This window comes from Convolutriloba macropyga, chromosome 4, assembly GCF_964194025.1.
Source record: "Convolutriloba macropyga chromosome 4, txConMacr16.3, whole genome shotgun sequence".
In the NCBI taxonomy this organism is placed as follows: Eukaryota; Metazoa; Xenacoelomorpha; order Acoela; family Convolutidae; genus Convolutriloba; species Convolutriloba macropyga.
This window is the reverse complement of record NC_134471.1, coordinates 42,320,897-42,340,041: the sequence shown is the minus strand read 5'-3', so window position 1 is coordinate 42,340,041 and position 19,145 is coordinate 42,320,897. Positions and strand designations below refer to the sequence as shown.

The following is a 19,145-nucleotide window of genomic DNA, read 5'->3' as shown; positions in this document are numbered from 1 at the left end:
TATTGTCTGCTTTTTTCCATGAATTTAGAATACACATTCTGTTATTGCATATTTTCACTGATCACAAGATAATCAGTATATGTTTCTATTTATTTATCAATTATATCAATTTATTTTGAAATTTGGAGACAAAATTTGGTGTGGCACATATTATCAAAAATGTTGTGAATTCTTTTGAACAATTCAGTTTTCCTGCCCTTTTTGTCTATTTGGTCAAAGACTGCGGATTTGTTCATTATCCAATTTCTGGCAAGCCTATCAAATTCGCTAATAGGATTTTTTGCAGATTGAAACAATTTGCGACGCATGATAAAATAAGTTAATTATTTTAAACAGTTCGGAGAATTTTCAGATATTCAAAATTTTTCTCTGATTTTTAATACAAAAAGTGACCTGATCAGACTATGGCAATAGCAAAAAAAGAATTGGAATTCTATGATTCAGCGCCGATTTACTCACCATGGTAACCGATCATATAACTTTCTTTGTTTTCTTACTAGGTCATATATGATTCTTACTAGTCATACTAGGTCATATATGATTTGTATGAATTCTTGATAGTCATACATGGATCATATTTGATTTCCTGGAAACCATACAGGGATCATACGAAAAATTTCAAAACCTAAAAGCTGTACCATTTTTATTTTCCATCTAAGTTGAAAAAATTTATTGGAAATCCTACAAGGTCATATATGACACATAAAAGAGTGATTGGTGCCATAAAATCTCGTATAGTGTAGTCAGAGGACGTTAAATTATTAAATTGCATTTGTAATCGACATTTTTAATTTTTTGTGCATGCCAGAAAAATAACTTTGCTTTTTGAAAACGTTCAGAAAACTCATTTGAGGTTATATGATAATTTTTGTGGATAATTCTCATAAATGAGCATTTATAGGTATAAACTGGATTCAGAGTATATCAAAATTTAAGTTATCTATTCGGATTTACCTTTTCATTTAGTGTCCAACTTTGCAAAAGAATTTTCAGTTAAGGTCTTTTGGCTGATCACCAAGTGAAGACAGACCGAATAAAAATTAACAAAAACATAAATGGTAAAAGATTTATGACAAATAGATGTATGACTCTCAGTAATCATACTAGGATCATATATCATTTCTTGGTAATCGTACAAGGATCATATATTATTTCTTTGGTTTCATGCAATGATTGTACTAAGAAATAAAGCACGGACAGGATGAAATCATAAACTATCCTTGTATGAAAGCAAAGAAACCACAGCCCGGGCACGCACTATGATCCGGGTGTTTATATATTGATGAAATGAAAACTTTCATACATGAAATATACTAAACAGATTGTTGCAAAATTTTGCCCCGAGACTTTTGAATAGCGATTTCCTGGTGAAATGAGCTTGCTTTCACATTAGCCATCATTATACAAAAGAAATGAGTTTTTTGTTTTGTTTATTTTGCCTGGAAATCTAATTTCGCAAAAAAACCAAAATTGAGCAAAAAGTGAAAAGAAGACATAATCCCAGAAACTAGGCAAAATACAAAGAAACACTCTCAAAAAAAAGTCAAACAGATACTGAAACTACTGGCAAAACATGCCCCAACAAGTTGGGGAACAAATTTAAGTTGTTTTCAGTTATTTTGTTCAGGAACTGCAACAATTGTATTCTATCATTGCTAAAAACATGACGGATGTATACCTGTTTACCATTAGATTATCAGCTAACATTGTACTTAACATTGTGCATAACAAAACTTGACAATTCAACCATCAATTGATTCTACATAGTTTTGTAAAAATTTCGGCCTTGAAAATATTTTCTTATTTGCTACGAAGAAAAACAACTCTCTTTGAGAGAAAAGCAAATTAATGGCCATTGAAGAAGGCATAGCAAGAAGGCATGAAATTTTGAGAAGACATAAAAAACTATGAGAAAGTATGAAAAACTGTTTGCATATATAGAGACGTATATATGGAGCGAATACGGTTAATGTCAATCAAGCCAATCAAATCAATTTTTTCTATTTTCAAAAAAATTGATTCTAAGCAGTTCTGTAACCGAGATCAGTAAAATTTCGTCTTAGTTCCCAATTTTGTGTATTAAACTTAACTGTTTTGGCAATGACTGTAAACTTTTCATAAACACGTTATTTGTTATGGCCCCCTTTTTGGTCAGGACAAAAGAAAAATGAAATAACTAGTTGAGATTTAAATTTATTCTATTAGCCCTTGAAGATGGCTGTTTTAGCAGAAAAAACTGCGCTGAAAGTTAAATTCCGTTTTGCAAATGCTTTTTATCAAATTATCTTCCAACTCGAGGACTTTATTGACTGGAAAAGGTAGAAGGCTCAAAAATCACAGAGGGCGGAAAATTTACATGGATGTCCAGTGTTCAAGTTTCATAACCCAGAGACGGCTCAAACAATGTTCAATGACAATGTTTCCATGTTTAAAAACCAAGTTTATTTTGTGAGGTGCGTGTTGGTTGTGGAATTTGATCACCTCAAAATTTGACCAAAAAATTAATTTTGTAAAATAGTTTTGGGTTGAAACTTCCAATGGATATGTGAATATCCAGAAAGTCCCAAATTCTTGGATATCATATGCTACGGTATGAACAAAAGTTCAGCACGTTAATTGTGTTGACCCACTTTAGTGCGGGGTGGGGGAGGAACTATATTACCAAATGGTTTTTTTTGTTCAATCAATTTTGGCCGATCGATATAATCACAATAGAGATTTGTGAGTGTTTTCATTAGAAAGCGTCGAGTATGGGATTTAAAATTATTTTTGTGACTTTCGCTTTTTACAGGGAGTTATCGAAGTGCAAATTTTGTGACTAGTAGACGATGTTCCGTTGTTTTTAATCACATTTTCCGTATATTCGACCCAATTTTCGTCAATTTTGCTAAAATGTGTTAAAACTGTCAACAGTAGTGTTATTGATTTCATCTTTGAGGATAGAGGAGTGTTGCCGAATTGTTCGATCCCAGTTTTTTTGGCTAGAATGTATGCGCTAAATTTTTCAAAATTCAGAATTTTTTTTGTGAAAAATGGTCAAAAAGATTTTATCACATTTTCTTTAAATTTGATGGAAGTACACAAAACTGCGGCCATAATCTTCGTAAGCTCACACAGAGAGCTAGTTCCGATCGCGCTGGCTTTAAGTGTCTCCTGGATTGACTCATACAACAAAGTGAACAGCTGCAAAACAGTCGCATGAGAACTGAATAAAGATTGAAACACTGATCGCTAAACTTAGACTATTATTACGTTTATTGCCATGTCTAACATTGAAAAACGTTGAACTTTTGCTTTCGAGCATTATGGACAATGCCATCAAAAATTTCTTATCGTTACTGATGGATGAAATTAAAAGAAACAAATACCTGATTGAATTCCTTACAGCTAAAATAGAGCAACAAAGCGAAAAAATAGTTGAAATGACATAAGAAACTGTTCAATTAAAAGAACAATTATCAGCACAGGAACAATACACTCCAAAAGATTGTGTTATCAGTGATAAAATTCCCCTGTAAAATAGCCAATGGTCACTAACTGATAACGTACCGATGTTTTTCGACAAATTCCTTAAAATTAACTTGAATAATCAAGCAATAAAAGCATGCCATCGGCTCCCAAAAACCTCGAAGCAAATTGTCCCCCCGTAGTTATTAAATTTGTTTACTTTGATTATAAAATCTTGTTTATGGTAACAGACCTTACACACAAAACCGGAAAACATTCATCCACATAAATTCAAACCCATTTTTTGTGAGAACGCTTATCACGACACGATGTTTAAATTAGAGCAGAAAAACTGAATTTACTTAAAACAACTTACAAAAGTCAGGTGAAAGTTTTTGTGGAAGAGAATGGCAAAACTGTGAGTAAAGGAATTTCGCTTATTTTTGACATTGATAGGTACAAGGATACCGCTATTCAAAAGAAAACCAAACAAGTTCAGAATAATGGACAGTGATTTTCATTTAACAATGTGAGAAATGGTCCAACAGCTAATTCAGTAACAACAAGAAAACAATCAAACAAGCGAGACTTAGAAATGACTCCCGGAGGTGCTCCTGATACTCCTGTGCAAAAACAAGTGCACCTAGACTTTCAAAAAAACCACATTTGTTAATAATAATCTCTAAGAGTAATGGCAAAAATAAGTTAAATGTCCATTTGTTTATGCGCTTCAGCAATAATATTTCCTTTTCTAATGGAAACTTTTCATAGCTCTATGGGAGACATGGTTAAGTGATAAGAACCCTCTTAAGTTTCTTAACATCGAAAATAACAAAAATATAAAAGTTAAAAACCGCATTGGTACTTCTGGAGGTGGAGTTGCTTTTTAGTACGCTCAAATTTTGACAAATCTTATGAGCCAAATGTTTCAAATGCTATAGATGAAAACATTATTTCAAAAACTTTAGCAAAAATTGGGAAAACATACACGATATTGTTAATATATCGACCCCCGTCAACGAGCGTCAGATCATTCGAAGAATTTTAAGACCACTTATTTTTTCTTAAAACATTTGAAAAACCGGGCATCGTGTGTGGTGATTTCAACATTGATAGCATGAAAACTGATTGATTAACAGAAAACAATTTTTTGAGATTGCTGAATCGTATAATTTACGCAGTAACTATGATCAGCCTACAAGAGTTTGTGCCTCATCTGATAGCGCAATTGACTGCCTTTTTTGTGAAAATCAAGTGGAAATTAGTATTAATAAAACGTCCTTAACTGATCATCATGCTTTAAAAGCAGTTTTCAGAACAAAAAGGGCGAAAAGAAAACAGAATACATTAGATACCGTGACTTCAAAATATTTGGAAATCTGGATACGCATCTCTGTGCATTGTACAATCTTCACATCAAAATCTCGAAAAATGACCAACGTTTGAACCCTAATGAAAAAATGGTTGCCCTAGATGAAACTATAATGGTTGTTTTAGACAAGTTTTGTCTTGAAATAGTCTAGAAAAAACTTAGATTTGGCAGGCTGGATTGGGATAATAGTAATATCCGCGAAGCAATCAATATAAGAGATAAGCTGCACCAAAAAAAGGTTAGAAGCAAATCTAATACAGTTCTTAAAGCATTCCGCAAAGCAAGGAATCAAGTTAAATTGCTGTCTTGTCGCAGTAAAAGTAACTATTACGATAAAACAAAACTTGAACACGATCCGCAATCCAGGAACTTTTTCAAATTGGTAAAAGATTTCAACTCATCTACCAAAAATTTAGCAAATAATAAAGCTCCGCAAAATTTCAACGACCATTTTGCCACAATTGGTTCCAAAATATCAGCAAAATTTCCTTCAAATAATTTGTAAAAGCCCAATTTTCCTTATAACGATAAAAATTTTGCATTTTTTTCAGTCGGATAAAAATTAAACGTTTGATATACAAAAGTCAGTAGGCAAACAAAGTTCGAGTGGTCCTGATGGCATAGGTGGCGTTGCTTTTAGCTATTTTAGTGTTGTATTTAGTGATTTCTCGGCGAATGCTTTTAACGAAAGTGTGCAAGCAGGCATTTTTCATGCGTATTTTAAAACAGCAAAACTTTTCCCTCTCTTAAAAAAAGGGGCAAAGGACGACTGTAACAATTACCGTCCAAATAGTTTTCTATCTTCCTTGAGCAAATGTTATGAAATACTAATGCATCAACGACATCTCAGTTTTTTTTAGCGAACATAGCCTGATAAGCAATGAACAACATGGTTTTAGACCTAAACATTCCTGCATGACGGCTGTTATTTGCTCTACCAAAAATTTTAGAAGGTCAATAATAAGTAAAAACATAGGCTTGGCCTGTAATGTTGATCTTCAAAAAGCGTTCGACACCATGAATCAAGGTACTTTTTTAATGAAGCTGGAACATTATGGTATCAGATGCAAAGTGTTATGTTGGTTTAAAGATTTTTTGGTGGACCAAAAGCAATACGTTGCAACGATATTGGGTTCATCGGATTTTCGTAATTTTCATTGTGGTGTCCCTCAAGGATCCGTGCTGGGTCCTCTTTTGTTTTTTTTAATAGATTAACGATCTGCCCTCTAGTTGCACAAATTCAAACGTTTGTCGTTTTGCGGATGATACAACAGTGCTTTTTTCATCGTGAACTTCTTCTGATGTCCAAAAAATGTTAAAGGATTTGAATAGTCTTAGGGAATGGTTCGATGAGCATAGGTTGTCAGTGAACAAAAGCAAGTGCGATTAAGTCAATTTTGGAAGGTATCATGAAGAAAATATTTCTGATCTTGGATAACCTCTAAAATGTCAAATTAGCGTGAAATATCGTGGTGTTTTATTTGACAAAAAAGATTTCAGCAATCATATCAGTCATGTGGTTAAAAAATTGAACCGCTTCAGCAGATTGGTTTATCTCAGTTAAACATTTTTGACGAAAAAGCAGCTGCACAAGTTTCATTGACGTAAGGTTGTTCAAACAATACGTTATACATTGGTTTTTTATGGTGCGACAACAAAAACGAACTTAAACAAGATTTTATTGGCTCAGAAACGCCTTGTTAGGGAAATTTTTTGTAGGAATCTTAAGGATAGTACATCCTTTTTTTTCCGAAAAAGTATACACTGTCTTTGACTTTTTGAGAAATTTTTTAAGAAATTAGGGGTAGCTCTCAACTTTTTTTATCACACATATTTTTTGACAAAAAACAAAAGAGACTCTCGTACTGGGAGTGGCTTTAAAGGTCTAGTAAAAACATTACAAGTCGATTCCCTATAACACGGAAAATCTCTGAAGAATCGGAATAAAACAGTCTACAATTTTCTCCTGGAAAATGATCTTATACCAACTAACATTAAAAAATTGTCAGCATTTCAGTTTAAAAACTTTTCCGTAGATTTTCTGATGACTACATATTTGAAAATTCCTGCCTGCATGAACTTTTCTTTTGACTGTTCTAAGGATCTCAGAATTGTAAAAAACTATTGTGCCTTATTTGAGATTCTTGTTGATGAAAAAACTAATTAATGCTTTTTAAAACTGATTGCTGCTTATGATCAACGAAATTGAAACAAAACTGGGAGACACAATTTTCTGTTATTTGCAAACTTAAACTCTATAACTTTGTAATATGCTTTATTTATTTTTGATCCTTTGAAATAGACCCATATTTCGATGTCAAATCCCATACTTTTCGAGTTTTGGTCGTAATTAATGTTTGTTATTTGATTATCATTATTGTCTTTTCTAGTAGTCTAATGAACAACAGGTTTCATCGGCCCTCTAGCGTGGCATTATTGTATTCCATTGGTTTATTGAACGATATTTATGTATTTGAAAGTTTTCTATCTCTTCATCATTTGGTAGCCAATTAAATCAAGAATGTGGAAGAGAGGGGTCGGAACATTATGTACGTACGCACATTACCGAGCCTCCTTGTTCACTAAAAACTTAAATCTGTATTTCTGATAATAAAAAAGTTCGGTGTATTCATTCGTGTTTGTAGAATATTTGCTATTTATAAAAAATAGTTCCATTGTATATTAAATACCCGACCACTCCTTGCGAGCGTTTAATTCGATCTTGAAATGTCTTGACTAAGGCGTGATAAACATGGGATAATGGCACCAAAGTACATCACATGTCTTTACGGCCCTCGAGTATTGCTCTACAAGTTTGTTCACAAAGTGAACTAGCTATACAATTAAAATTGACACAAAAAAGTAACGGGGGGGAGGCTGAATTTTTGTTTGAGTTAGTGCTTGACTTATGCTGAACTTAAATGCTGCTGCTCCCGTTCAAAATGACAAATGTTTATATAAGTTTAAGTTTAAATTGTGTGAAATAAAAACAAAGCCAACTGTTTGTTTCTTTGTCAAATGAAGCAGACTATGCTGATTTGAGAACTAGCAATAAAGAAAAAGTACGCAATTTTTCTCGCTATAATTCAGCCCTTCTCAAAATTTATATGCAGTGTAAGCCACTTTCACTGCTTAAATAGAGCCTTTCAGCTAATTTCCTTCGCCGCATTTCAGTTATTTATGCGAGCTGAAAATGAGTTGGGTATTTGACTGCGGGCCATTAGCGCATTCATAGTTTCAGCACAAAAATATAATTGATTTAAGATCCGAAATCCATTGCTACCCCGTACCTAAGTATTACGGAAATTCAGGCCTGAATCAGAAAGAAATGAGAACGATATCTGTACTGATTTATGTGACCATTTGACTGAATGTGTCGAGTAGAGGTTTTTCTGATTCAGACTCTTATTCACTGAGATTCATAATCACTGTCGAGTCCATACAAAAACTTTTCTTAATCAGATCTCAAAATTCTTCTGCAAATGTTCTGAATCAGTAATGATACTCAGCAAATTTTAGTCTCCGGCGTTCATATATATATATATATATATATATATAGTTATAAATATATATATATATATATATATATATATAACAGGAGAACGTTCACAAAGCCAACAAGCTAATACAGACAAAGCTTAGAACCAAATTTCTTTATACGCTTGACATAACAATGATAAGGATAATTGAAGCTGGCTCAGACTAACACATCATTCTATCTTACGATAGTTTCTGTTTTTGTTGTCTAAAAAGCAAAAAAATTAGTAATTCTGTTCGACCCAAGCATTGACTATGATATCAACGAGGTGATGTTCAAAACTCAACAACAAAAAAGAATTAAAAAACATACCAGGAAAGTTCTAAACCAAAAAATGTTTATTGACTAAACAAAAACTAGACATAGGAAAAACTAAGAATTGATTTTCAAGAACATTTAGATAGAAAAACACGATCGAGCACTTGAAAAAACGAACAGCACACAACAGAAACTGAATTACCGCTCTGAAGGACGACACAACCAAAAAAGTTGAGTTCTTTCGACGGAAACCCCCTAGAGTGGTCGGAGTGGTCGAATATGTTCAAAGCAACGGTTCACCACCGTGATATACCTGACTCAGAGAAAATGAGCCACTTGAGAACATTGTTGACAGGTAAAGCAAAGTCAGTTATATCAGGAATGGGCTATTCGGGAGAATTCTACGCTCAAGCGTGGGAACTCCTGGGATGGAAGTTTGGGCGACCTTACCTAATTGTCGACGCTCAGCTTAACATGTTGCGCAAACAACAACCAATTCGAATGCACGACTCAACGGCTATAATTTAATACTCAATAACAATCAGCAACCTAGTTTATGTACTGAAGCAATACAACTATGAGGGCGACCTGCAATCAAGTTCAACACTGCAAGTGGCAATTGAAAAACTGCCCCCAAACTTGAAAGAAAAGTGGTTCTTCTTCGTTGACGAGTGTCAAGAAGATAGACCCGATCTCACTCTCCTTGAAAAATGGCTAGCTCGAATGGCTTTTGTCCATGAAGGAATGCCATCAAGCAAGAGCGAACGAAAGGAAGATGATCGACCAAACGCTAACAAGGAAAAACGATTCTCAAAATCGTCAAATATTAGTGCGAGTTCAAATCCGAACGAAACGAAGCAAATGCGAAACAACAACTGCCCATTAGCGGATGGCACTCATAAGATATGGAACTGTCCAATATTTAAGAATATGAAATTTTTCAAAATTCAGAATTTTTTTTGTGAAAAATGGTCAAAAAGATTTTATTGCATTTTCTTTAAATTTGATGGAAGTACACAAAACTGCGGCCATAATCTTCGTAAGCTCACACAGAGAGCTAGTTCCGATCGCGCTGGCTTTAAGTGTCTCCTGGATTGACTAATACAACAAAATGAACAGCTGCAAAACAGTCGCATGAGAACTGAATAAAGATTGAAACACTGATCGCTAAACTTAGACTATTATTACGTTTATTGCATTGTCTAACATTGAAAAACGTTGAACTTTTGCTTTCGAGCATTAATGACAATGCCATCAAAAATTTCTTATCGTTACTGATAGATGAAATTAAAAGAAACAAATACCTGATTGAATCCCTTACAGCTAAAATAGAGCAACAAAGCGAAAAAATAGTTGAAATGACATAGGAAAATGTTCAATTAAAAGAACAATTATCAGCACAGGAAGAATACACTCCAAAAGATTGTGTTATCAGTGATAATATTCCCCTGTAAAATAACCAATGGTCACTAACTGATAACGTACTGATGTTTTTCGACAAATTCCTTAAAACTAACTTGAATAATCAAGCAATAAAAGCATGCCATCGGCTCCCAAAAACCTCGAAGCAAATTGTCCCCCCGTAATTGCTAAATTTGTTTACTTTGATTATAAAATCTTGTTTATGATAACAGACCTTACACACAAAACCGGAAAACATTCATCCACATAAATTCAAACCCATTTTTTGTGAGAACGATTATCACGACACGATGTTCAAATTAGAGAAAGAGCAGAAAAATTGAATTCAGTAACAACAAGAAAACAATCAAACAAGCGAGACTTAGAAATGACTCCCGGAGGTGCTCCTAATACTCCTGTGCAAAAACAAGTGCACCTAGACTTTCAAAAAAACCACATTTGTTAATAATATTCTCTAAGAGCAATGGCAAAAATAAGTTAAATGTCCATTTGTTTATGCGCTTCAGCAATAATATTTCCTTTTCTAACGGAAACTTTTCATAGCTCTATGGGAGACATGGTTAAGTGATAAGAACCCTCTTAGTTTTCTTAACATCGAAAACAACAAAATTATAAAAGTTAAAAACCGCATCGGTACTTCTGGAGGTGGAGTTGCTTTTTAGTACGCTCAAATTTTGTCAAATCTTATGAGCCAAATGTTTCAAATACTATAGATGAAAACATTATTTCAAAAACTTTAGCAAAAATTGGGAAAACATACACTATATCGTTAATAAATCGACCCCCGTCAACGAGCGTCAGATCATTCGAAGAATTTTAAGATCACTTATTTTTTCTTAAAACATTTGAAAAGCCGGTCATCGTGTGTGGTGATTTCAACATTGATAGCATGAAAACTGATTGATTAACAGAAAACAATTTTTTGAGATTGCTGAATCGTATAATTTACGCAGTAACTATGATCAGCCTACAAGAGTTTGTGCCTCATCTAATAGCGCAATTGACTGCCTTTTTTGTGAAAATCAAGTGGAAATTATTATTAATAAAACGTCCTTAACTGATCATCATGCTTTAAAAGCAGTTTTCAGAACAAAAAGGGCGAAAAGAAAACAGAATACATTAGATTTCGTGACTTCAAAATATTTGGAAATCTGGATATGCATCTCTGTGCATTGTACAATCTTCACATCAAAATCTCGAAAAATGACCACCGTTTGAACCCTAATGAAAAAATGGTTGCCCTAGATGAAACTATAATGGTTGTTGTAGACAAATTTTGTCTTGAAAAAATCAAGAAAAAACGCAGATTTGGCAGGCTGGATTGGGATAATAGTAATAACCGCGAAGCAATCAATATAAGAGATAAGCTGCACCAAAAAAGGTTAGAAGCAAATCTAATACAGTTCTTAAAGCATTCCGCAAAGCAAGGAATCAAGTTAAATTGCTGTCTCGTCGCAGTAAAAGTAACTATTACGATAAAACAAAACTTGAACATGATCCGCAATCCAGGAACTTTTTCAAATTGGTGAAAGATTTCAACTCATCTACCAAAAATTTAGCAAATAATAAAGCTCCGCAAAATTTCAACGACCATTTTGCCACAATTGGTTCCAGCAAAATATCAGAAAAATTATCCAGCAAAAATATCAGCAAAATTTCCTTCAAATAATTTGTAAAAACCCTTGCATTTTTTTCCGACGGATAAAAATTAAACGTTTGATATACAAAAGTCAGTAGGCAAACAAAGTTCGAGTGGTCCTGATGGCATTAGTGGCGTTGCTTTTAGCTATTTTAGTGTTGTATTTAGTGATTTTTTGGCGAATGCTTTTAACGAAAGTGTGCAAGCAGGCATTTTTCATGCGTATTTTAAAACAGCAAAACTTTTCCCCGTCTTAAAAAAAGGAGCAAAGGACGACTGTAACAATTACCTTCCAAATAGTTTTCTATCTTCCTTGAGCAAATGTTATGAAATACTAATGCATCAACGACATCTCAGTTTTTTAGCGAACATAGCCTGATAAGCAATGAACAACATGGTTTTAGACCTAAACATTCCTGCATCACGGCTGTTATTTGCTCTACCAAAAATTTTAGAAGGTCAATAATAAGTAAAAACATAGGCTTGGCCTGTATTGTTGATCTTCAAAAAGCGTTCGACACCATGAATCAAGATACTTTTTTAATGAAGCTGGAACATTATGGTATCAGATGCAAAGTGTTATGTTGGTTTAAAGATTTTTTGGTGGACCGAAAGCAATACGTTGCAACGATATTGGGTTCATCGGATTTTCGTAATTTTCATTGTGGTGTCCCTCAAGGATCCGTGCTGGGTCCTCTTTTGTTTTTTTTTAATACATTAACGATCTGCCCTCTAGTTGCACAATTTCAAACGTTTGTCGTTTTGCGGATGATATAACAGTGTTTTTTCATCGTGAACTTCTTCTGATGTCCAAAAAAATGTTAAAGGATTTGAATAGTCTTAGGGAATGGTTCGATGAGAATAGGTTGTCAGTGAACAAAAGCAAGTGCGATTAAGTCAATTTTGGAAGGTATCATGAAGAAAATATTTCTGATCTTGGATAACCTCTAAAATGTCAAATTAACGTGAAATACCTTGGTGTTTCATTTGACAAAAAAGATTTCAGCAATCATATCAGTCATGTGGTTGAAAATTGAACCGCTTCTGCAGATTGGTTTATCTCAGTTAAACATTTTTGACGAAAAAGCAGCTGCACAAGTTTTATGGACGTAAGGTTGATCAAACAATACGTTATGCATTGGTTTTTTATGGTGCGACAACAAAAACGAACTTAAACAAGATTTTATTGGCTCAGAAACGCCTTGTTAGGGAAATTTTTTGTAGGACTCTTAAGGATAGTACATCCTCAATTTTATTTTCCGAAAAAGTATACACTGTCTTTGACTTTTATATCGTGGAAATATTCAGAGAAATTTTTCAAGAAATTAGGGGTAGCTCTCAACTTTTTTTTATCACACATATTTTTTGACAACAAACAAAAGAGACTCTCGTACTAGGAGTGGCTTTAAAGGTCTAGTAAAAACATTAAAAGTTGATTCCCTATAACACGGAAAATCTCTAGAGAATCGGAATAAAACAGCCTACAATTTTCTCCTGGAAAATGATCTTATACCAACTAACATTAAAAAATTGTCAGCATTTCAGTTTAAAAACTTTTCCGTAGATTTTCTGATGACTACATATTTGAAAATTCCTGCCTGCATGAACTTTTCTTTTGACTGTTCTAAGGATCTCAGAATTTTAAAAAGCTATTGTGCCTTATTTGAGATTCTTGTTGATGAAAAAACTAATTAATGCTTTTTAAAACTGATTGCTGCTTATGATCAACGAAATTGAAACAAAACTGGGAGACACAATTTTCTGTTATTTGCAAACTTAAACTCTATAACTTTGTAATATGCTTTATTTATTTTTGATCCTTTGAAATAGACCCATATTTCGATGTCAAATCCCATACTTTTCGAGTTTTGGTCGTAATTAATGTTTGTTATTTGATTATCATTATTGTCTTTTCTAGTAGTCTAATGAACAACAGGTTTCATCGGCCCTCTAGCGTGGCATTATTGTATTCCCTTGGTTTATTGAACGATATTTATGTATTTGAAAGTTTTCTATCTCTTCATCATTTGGTAGCCAATTAAATCAAGAATGTGGAAGAGAGGGGTCGGAACATTATGTGCGTACGCACATTACCGAGCCTCCTTGTTCACTAAAAACTTAAATCTGTATTTCTGATAATAAAAAAGTTCCGTGTATTCATTCGTGTTTGTAGAATATATGCTATTTATAAAAATAGTTCCATTGTATACTAAATACCCGACCACTCCGTGCGAGCGTTTAATTCGATCTTGAAATATCTTGACTTAGGCGTGATAAACATGGGAAAATGGCACCAAAGTACATCACATGTCTTTACGGCCCTCGAGTATTGCTCTACAAGTTTGTTCACAAAGTGAACTAGCTATACAATATAAAATTGACACAAAAAAGTAACGGGGGGGAGGCTGAATTTTTGTTTGAGTTAGTGCTTGACTTATGCTGAACTTAAATGCTGCTGCTCCCGTTCAAAATGACAAATGTTTATATAAGTTTAAGTTTAAATTGTGTGAAATAAAAACAAAGCCAACTGTTTGTTTCTTTGTCAAATGAAGCAGACTATGCTGATATGAGAACTAGCAATAAAGAAAAAGTACGCAATTTTTCTCGATATAATTCAGCCCTTCTCAAAATTTACATGCAGTGTAAGCCACTTTCACTGCTTAAATAGAGCCCTTTCAGCTAATTTCCTTCACCGCATTTCAATTATTTATGCGAGCTGAAAATGAGCTGGGTATTTGACTTCGGGCAATTAGCGCATTCATAGTTTCAGCACAAAAATATAATTGATTTTAAGATCAGAAATCCATTGCTACCCCGTACCTAATTATTAGGGAAATTCAGGACTGAATCAGAAAGAAATGAGAACGAAATCTGTACTGATTCGTGAGACAGTTCGACTGAATGTGTCGAGTAGTTTTTTCTGACTCAGACTCTGATACACTGAGATTCATAATCACTGCCGAGTCCATTCTGAAACTTTTCTGAATCAGATCTGAAAGTTTAAATTCTTCTGCAAATGTTCTGAATCAATACTGATAATCAGCAAATTTTAGACACAGGCGTTCACATATATAACAGGAGAACGTTCACAAAGCAAACAAGCTAATACAGACAAAGCTCAGAACCAGAAATTTTTATACGGTTGAAATAACAACGATGAAGATAATTGAAGCTGACTCAGACTACACATCATTCTAACTTACGATAGTTTCTGTTTTTGGTGGCTAAAAAGCAAAAAATTTAGTAATTCTGTTTGACCCAAGCATTGACTATGATATCAACGAGGTGATGTTCAAAGCTCAACAACAAAAAAGAATTTAAAAAAACATACCAGGAAAGGCCTAAACCAAAAAAAATGTTTATTGACTAAACAAAAACTAGCGAAAGCGAATTTCCCTTCAAACACCGTTTTCTAACTCTACTTTAAAACTTTGCCAAAAACAGGTCGCTTTTTTGCTCCACTTCCTGTTTCGGTGTGACCAAAATCACTATTTCTATTTTAATTTAAACATAATGAAAACGTGTGACAAGATCTTTAAAAACTAGCCAGAAGACTCCGAAATTGATTCTAATTAAACCTTAACTTAGCAACAATGGGAAAAGCATCAATAAACAACTTAGCAAGAAAAACTAAAGTCGGAAAAAGAGAAATATTAGTAGAAAAAGAACTTAAAAAAAGGAACAAGTGGGCAAACGTTAGACTAATTTTTCTTCGGCTAAAACAAACTTAAACTGATATGGATAAAATCACCAGAGCCAATTATAAACTTAAATTGATCCAAAAAGTACATAGATAGTAAAAAAAATTGAAAAAAGGCGAAAGCTTTTTAAAAGAGTCTTCAACGCTGAAATCACGAAAAAAGTCTAAAATTTCAAACAAATTTCTAATGTATGATTGAGATGGTCAAAAATGCTTCCAAATGCAGAGCTACTTTTTAAGGTGGTTTAGAAAAAACCAGTTTACGCGAGAAAAATAGGTAAGTAAAAAAAGTAGAAAAACCTGGCTCGATTAGAAAAATTTGTCTTGCTTTGAAAAATTTTGTTTATACCTGTTTTTCTAGCTCTCTCTAAACAATGTGCATTGGTCCAGTACTTAGAACTAATCACATAGTTTTCAGGTGTGGCATTTGTTTTTAATTGTACTTTTAAAATCCGGATAAAATCTTAACACTTACAGAAATGTTTTCAAGTTAAGGCGCAAACAAGAGGATTCATGGCCATAAAGGGATAGCGAAGGTTAATATTATCACTGAACCATTCACTCCGTCTCCCTCAAACTGTTGCCCGACTTTTTGACTACAACTTAGAAACCCAAAAAATTAATTTTACTCCACTCTTCAACCAGACAATCAATGGAGTTGGCTTTAATCCAAATATCTTTGCAAGAGGACTTCAAGCATGCTTGAGCAAGTAATTTAGGATAAATTTCCTATGGAACGGTAGAAAAACATTAGCAAAATAATAAAATTTGAGAACTTTATAACTGTCTAACGTCGTTGCAGCAGTCTCTTTTAGAATTTATCTACTTTTTAAATCTACTTTTAAACAACAACTGCTTTTTAATATTTTTGATCAGATTGGATTCAGAAATTCAAGACACCTACTAAGATATCATTGAAAAATGTGTCCCCGGGTGGAAATATTACCCGTCGTGATATTCTGAATAAAAATATCTCTATCTTGTCGACCCTTTTTGTCTGTAGAATGATCAGTAGCTTCGAAAATTTTGTTTATCTCGGATTAAATATAACACTTTTATGCGTGCTAATTTTCAATACTTTTCCCTGACGCTACCGTTCAACAAATACATATCTTAAAAATAACACGATTTGATTTGCTAATCGTCAGCACACATTTCGGAAAATTATTATTGAGCGACAATGTCAACAACACTTTTTCAAGGCTGTCTGAAAGGTATCAGTCATTCCCTAATTCTGATCAAAAATTGTTATTCCTTAAAAACAATAGTATTCCTAAAAGAAAATGTTCGATGACGATGGTTGGTTGTTTTTGTAGCACTAAACTCATATATGAATTTATAGTTTGTCTATTAAAAACAAGGTTTACATGGTCCAATTAATTGCTTGCCATGATGTGTTGTTGTTGTGGACTTACATCCTGGAACTGAGATTCACAAGGAGTGGCTTCACACATGAGTCCCTGACCCATCACATCTATTTCCACCTCACTCTCAACCACCTCCTCTTCCTCGAAAGACTGTCCAGTCACTCCCAGTTTGTTCACATCGAATGTTGAGTTGAGGTTGATGGTCTCCATAGATCTGTGGCTGTCTCTCCTGTCCCAGTTGATGGAGGAGGCATCGTCCTGGAACGAGGAAATTCAAAGAGACAACACTCGACAGGTTCCAACCTAATTGACTGTCTCTCAAGAGCAACATTTATGTACTAATGTAATACCATTCATACAACATTTGAAAATTGAAATCTAACCTTAATTCCTCATTGGGCTATCCCGTCAGTGTTTATTTTGCAAAATTCATCTGTCCTACATTTTATCCATAAGCTGTCCACTTCTCGCAATGTTGTAATTATTGCACATGGAGATTACTTCATATTGTTGAAAGTATTAAGTTGCGGTTTGTTTGTCTTTTTGATTGTTTTCCCCAGACATTTGAGAATTTTTATCGTGTAAGATCTTACAAATTTCTTGCAAAATTGTCTTATAAGTTCTTATAAGATTATGCGTCGCCTGACTGAGACTTTGTAAGACAATTTGTCAGGTCTTACACGATAAAAAAATATTTATCAGGTCTGATAAGATCTTACACGATAAAAGTTTAATTTTGTCAGATGTTAAAAATTCTGCCTGACAAAATTTTTTATCGTCTAAGATCTTATAAGAATCTTATACGATATTGTAAGAAAAACATTCGGAAAGCTGTGACTCATTTTTGAGAAGATTTTTTATCAGATCATATACGATAAAAGTTCTTTAAGTATGGAATGTTCTTCATATTGAAGAAAATTCAAAGTTGCTTTCAAGCAGCAGCCAAAAAGCTACAGCATGCAACACTTAAGTGTCAGAGCAACAAAGAAAAAAGTATCTTATACTGTATTTTGAGATTTATGAGATATTGTGAAAAAGGTTTTTCGAGTGCCAGGGGCTTTCTCTGAAGCGGTGATTATCAAACTAGGCTAAAAAAATTTCTTCAAAGACCAAAACTATCTTGGACTGCTAAGATAGCCACAGTACTTAGTTAAGACTCGCAATAAAACTGCTGCTAAAACAGAATCAACAAACATTTTATTGCTTCTTAATTGGTTAGTTGACCGATTATTTTACTTTCATAGGAACTTGACTACGTTATACGGTTATATTGAAATCATTAAAACATGTCTTATTAGATCTTACACGATTAAAATTCTGCTCTACGTGAACTTTTATCGTGTAAGATCTGATAGCAACATATCAGATCTTATAAGATAACAATTCAGCAAAAATTGAATTTTTATCTTAAAAGATGTGAGAAGTATCTTATCAGCTCTAACAGAATTAAAGTTCACGTACGGCAGAAATTTTATCGTGTAACACCAGATAAGATCTTACACGATAAAGATTTTTGATCAGCATCTTACAAAATCTTACACGATAGAAATTCGAGAATCACTGGGTTTAAAAGACAATAATTTACTCTCCTTGCCATCTTTGTATTAGAAATTTCTGTGGCGTGATAGCTGAGAGGTACGGTGTGTGTGATTCACACGCCTATGATTGAGAGTTCAATCCCCTGCCTCCGTGAAGCTTTCTGTGTGAGGATGAGATCTTACTTAAGCATAGCTTCAGGTTGACCATAGCCTGACCAATGTTGGCAGCAATAATGAATAATGTTACCACGTCAAATTTTCAAACGGTAAAAAAAGTGGCCATAGCTACCAAAAAAGGGCAATGGTTCTCATAAAAAGAGCAATCTGAAATGTGGGGAAAATAAGAAAAAAGGCAGCTGAGAACAGGCCACTGTGGCCTAATGCTGTTCCGCTGCGATTACGCAGGAACCAAAATTGATTAGTATTATTGTTAATAATTTTTGTTGAGCTATGATAAGTTTAACCTGGAGGAACAGCTGTCTTGCACTCCTCTGCATTCCCTCCCTATCCAGTGCCCCCTCCTCGTAATAGTCCACCACATCCTCATCCGAAGACTGTCCTTCCGCCTTGGAGTCCTCCGCCCCAGGTGGAATGTAGTTCGCAATCACTGACCCACGTCTCCCACCCTTCAGACACACAACAGAATAGGCACAGAGAACCCTGGCCCACGATTGTGCCCAAAAATAACGGGAAAAGAGTGTAAAGACTGAAAAAATATTAATTTTTACGTCATTAGTGCCCCGCTTATTTAAATGATAAGCGGGGCACTAATCCGTTTCAGCGCATTGTGTTGTAAGAAATGCGCTGAACGCGCTGAAGTTATGCAAGGAAAATGCTGAAGGCACTGAAATGCGCTGAAATTTT

At 34.1% G+C, this 19,145-nt stretch overlaps 2 protein-coding genes across 4 annotated transcripts in view; one reads left to right on the top strand and one right to left on the bottom strand.

The window, feature by feature from the left end:
• Positions 1–19,145, top strand: part of LOC142337685 (retinoic acid receptor gamma-like) — a 497,928-nt gene that overhangs the window by 37,923 nt on the left and 440,860 nt on the right. The gene's annotated exons all lie outside the window — the stretch shown is intronic.
• Positions 1–19,145, bottom strand: part of LOC142337684 (EF-hand calcium-binding domain-containing protein 4B-like) — a 182,880-nt gene that overhangs the window by 65,423 nt on the left and 98,312 nt on the right. For 2 of the 3 annotated variants that reach the window (XM_075387120.1, XM_075387122.1), the window contains exons 12-14: positions 18,746–18,907; positions 16,792–17,001; positions 14,880–14,900 (exon numbers count right to left, since the gene is read on the bottom strand). In XM_075387120.1, coding sequence (XP_075243235.1) covers positions 14,880–14,900; positions 16,792–17,001; positions 18,746–18,907 — 393 coding nt within the window. The remainder of the gene's footprint in view (positions 1–14,879; positions 14,901–16,791; positions 17,002–18,745; positions 18,908–19,145) is intronic. The other variant, XM_075387123.1, reaches the window with a different exon arrangement.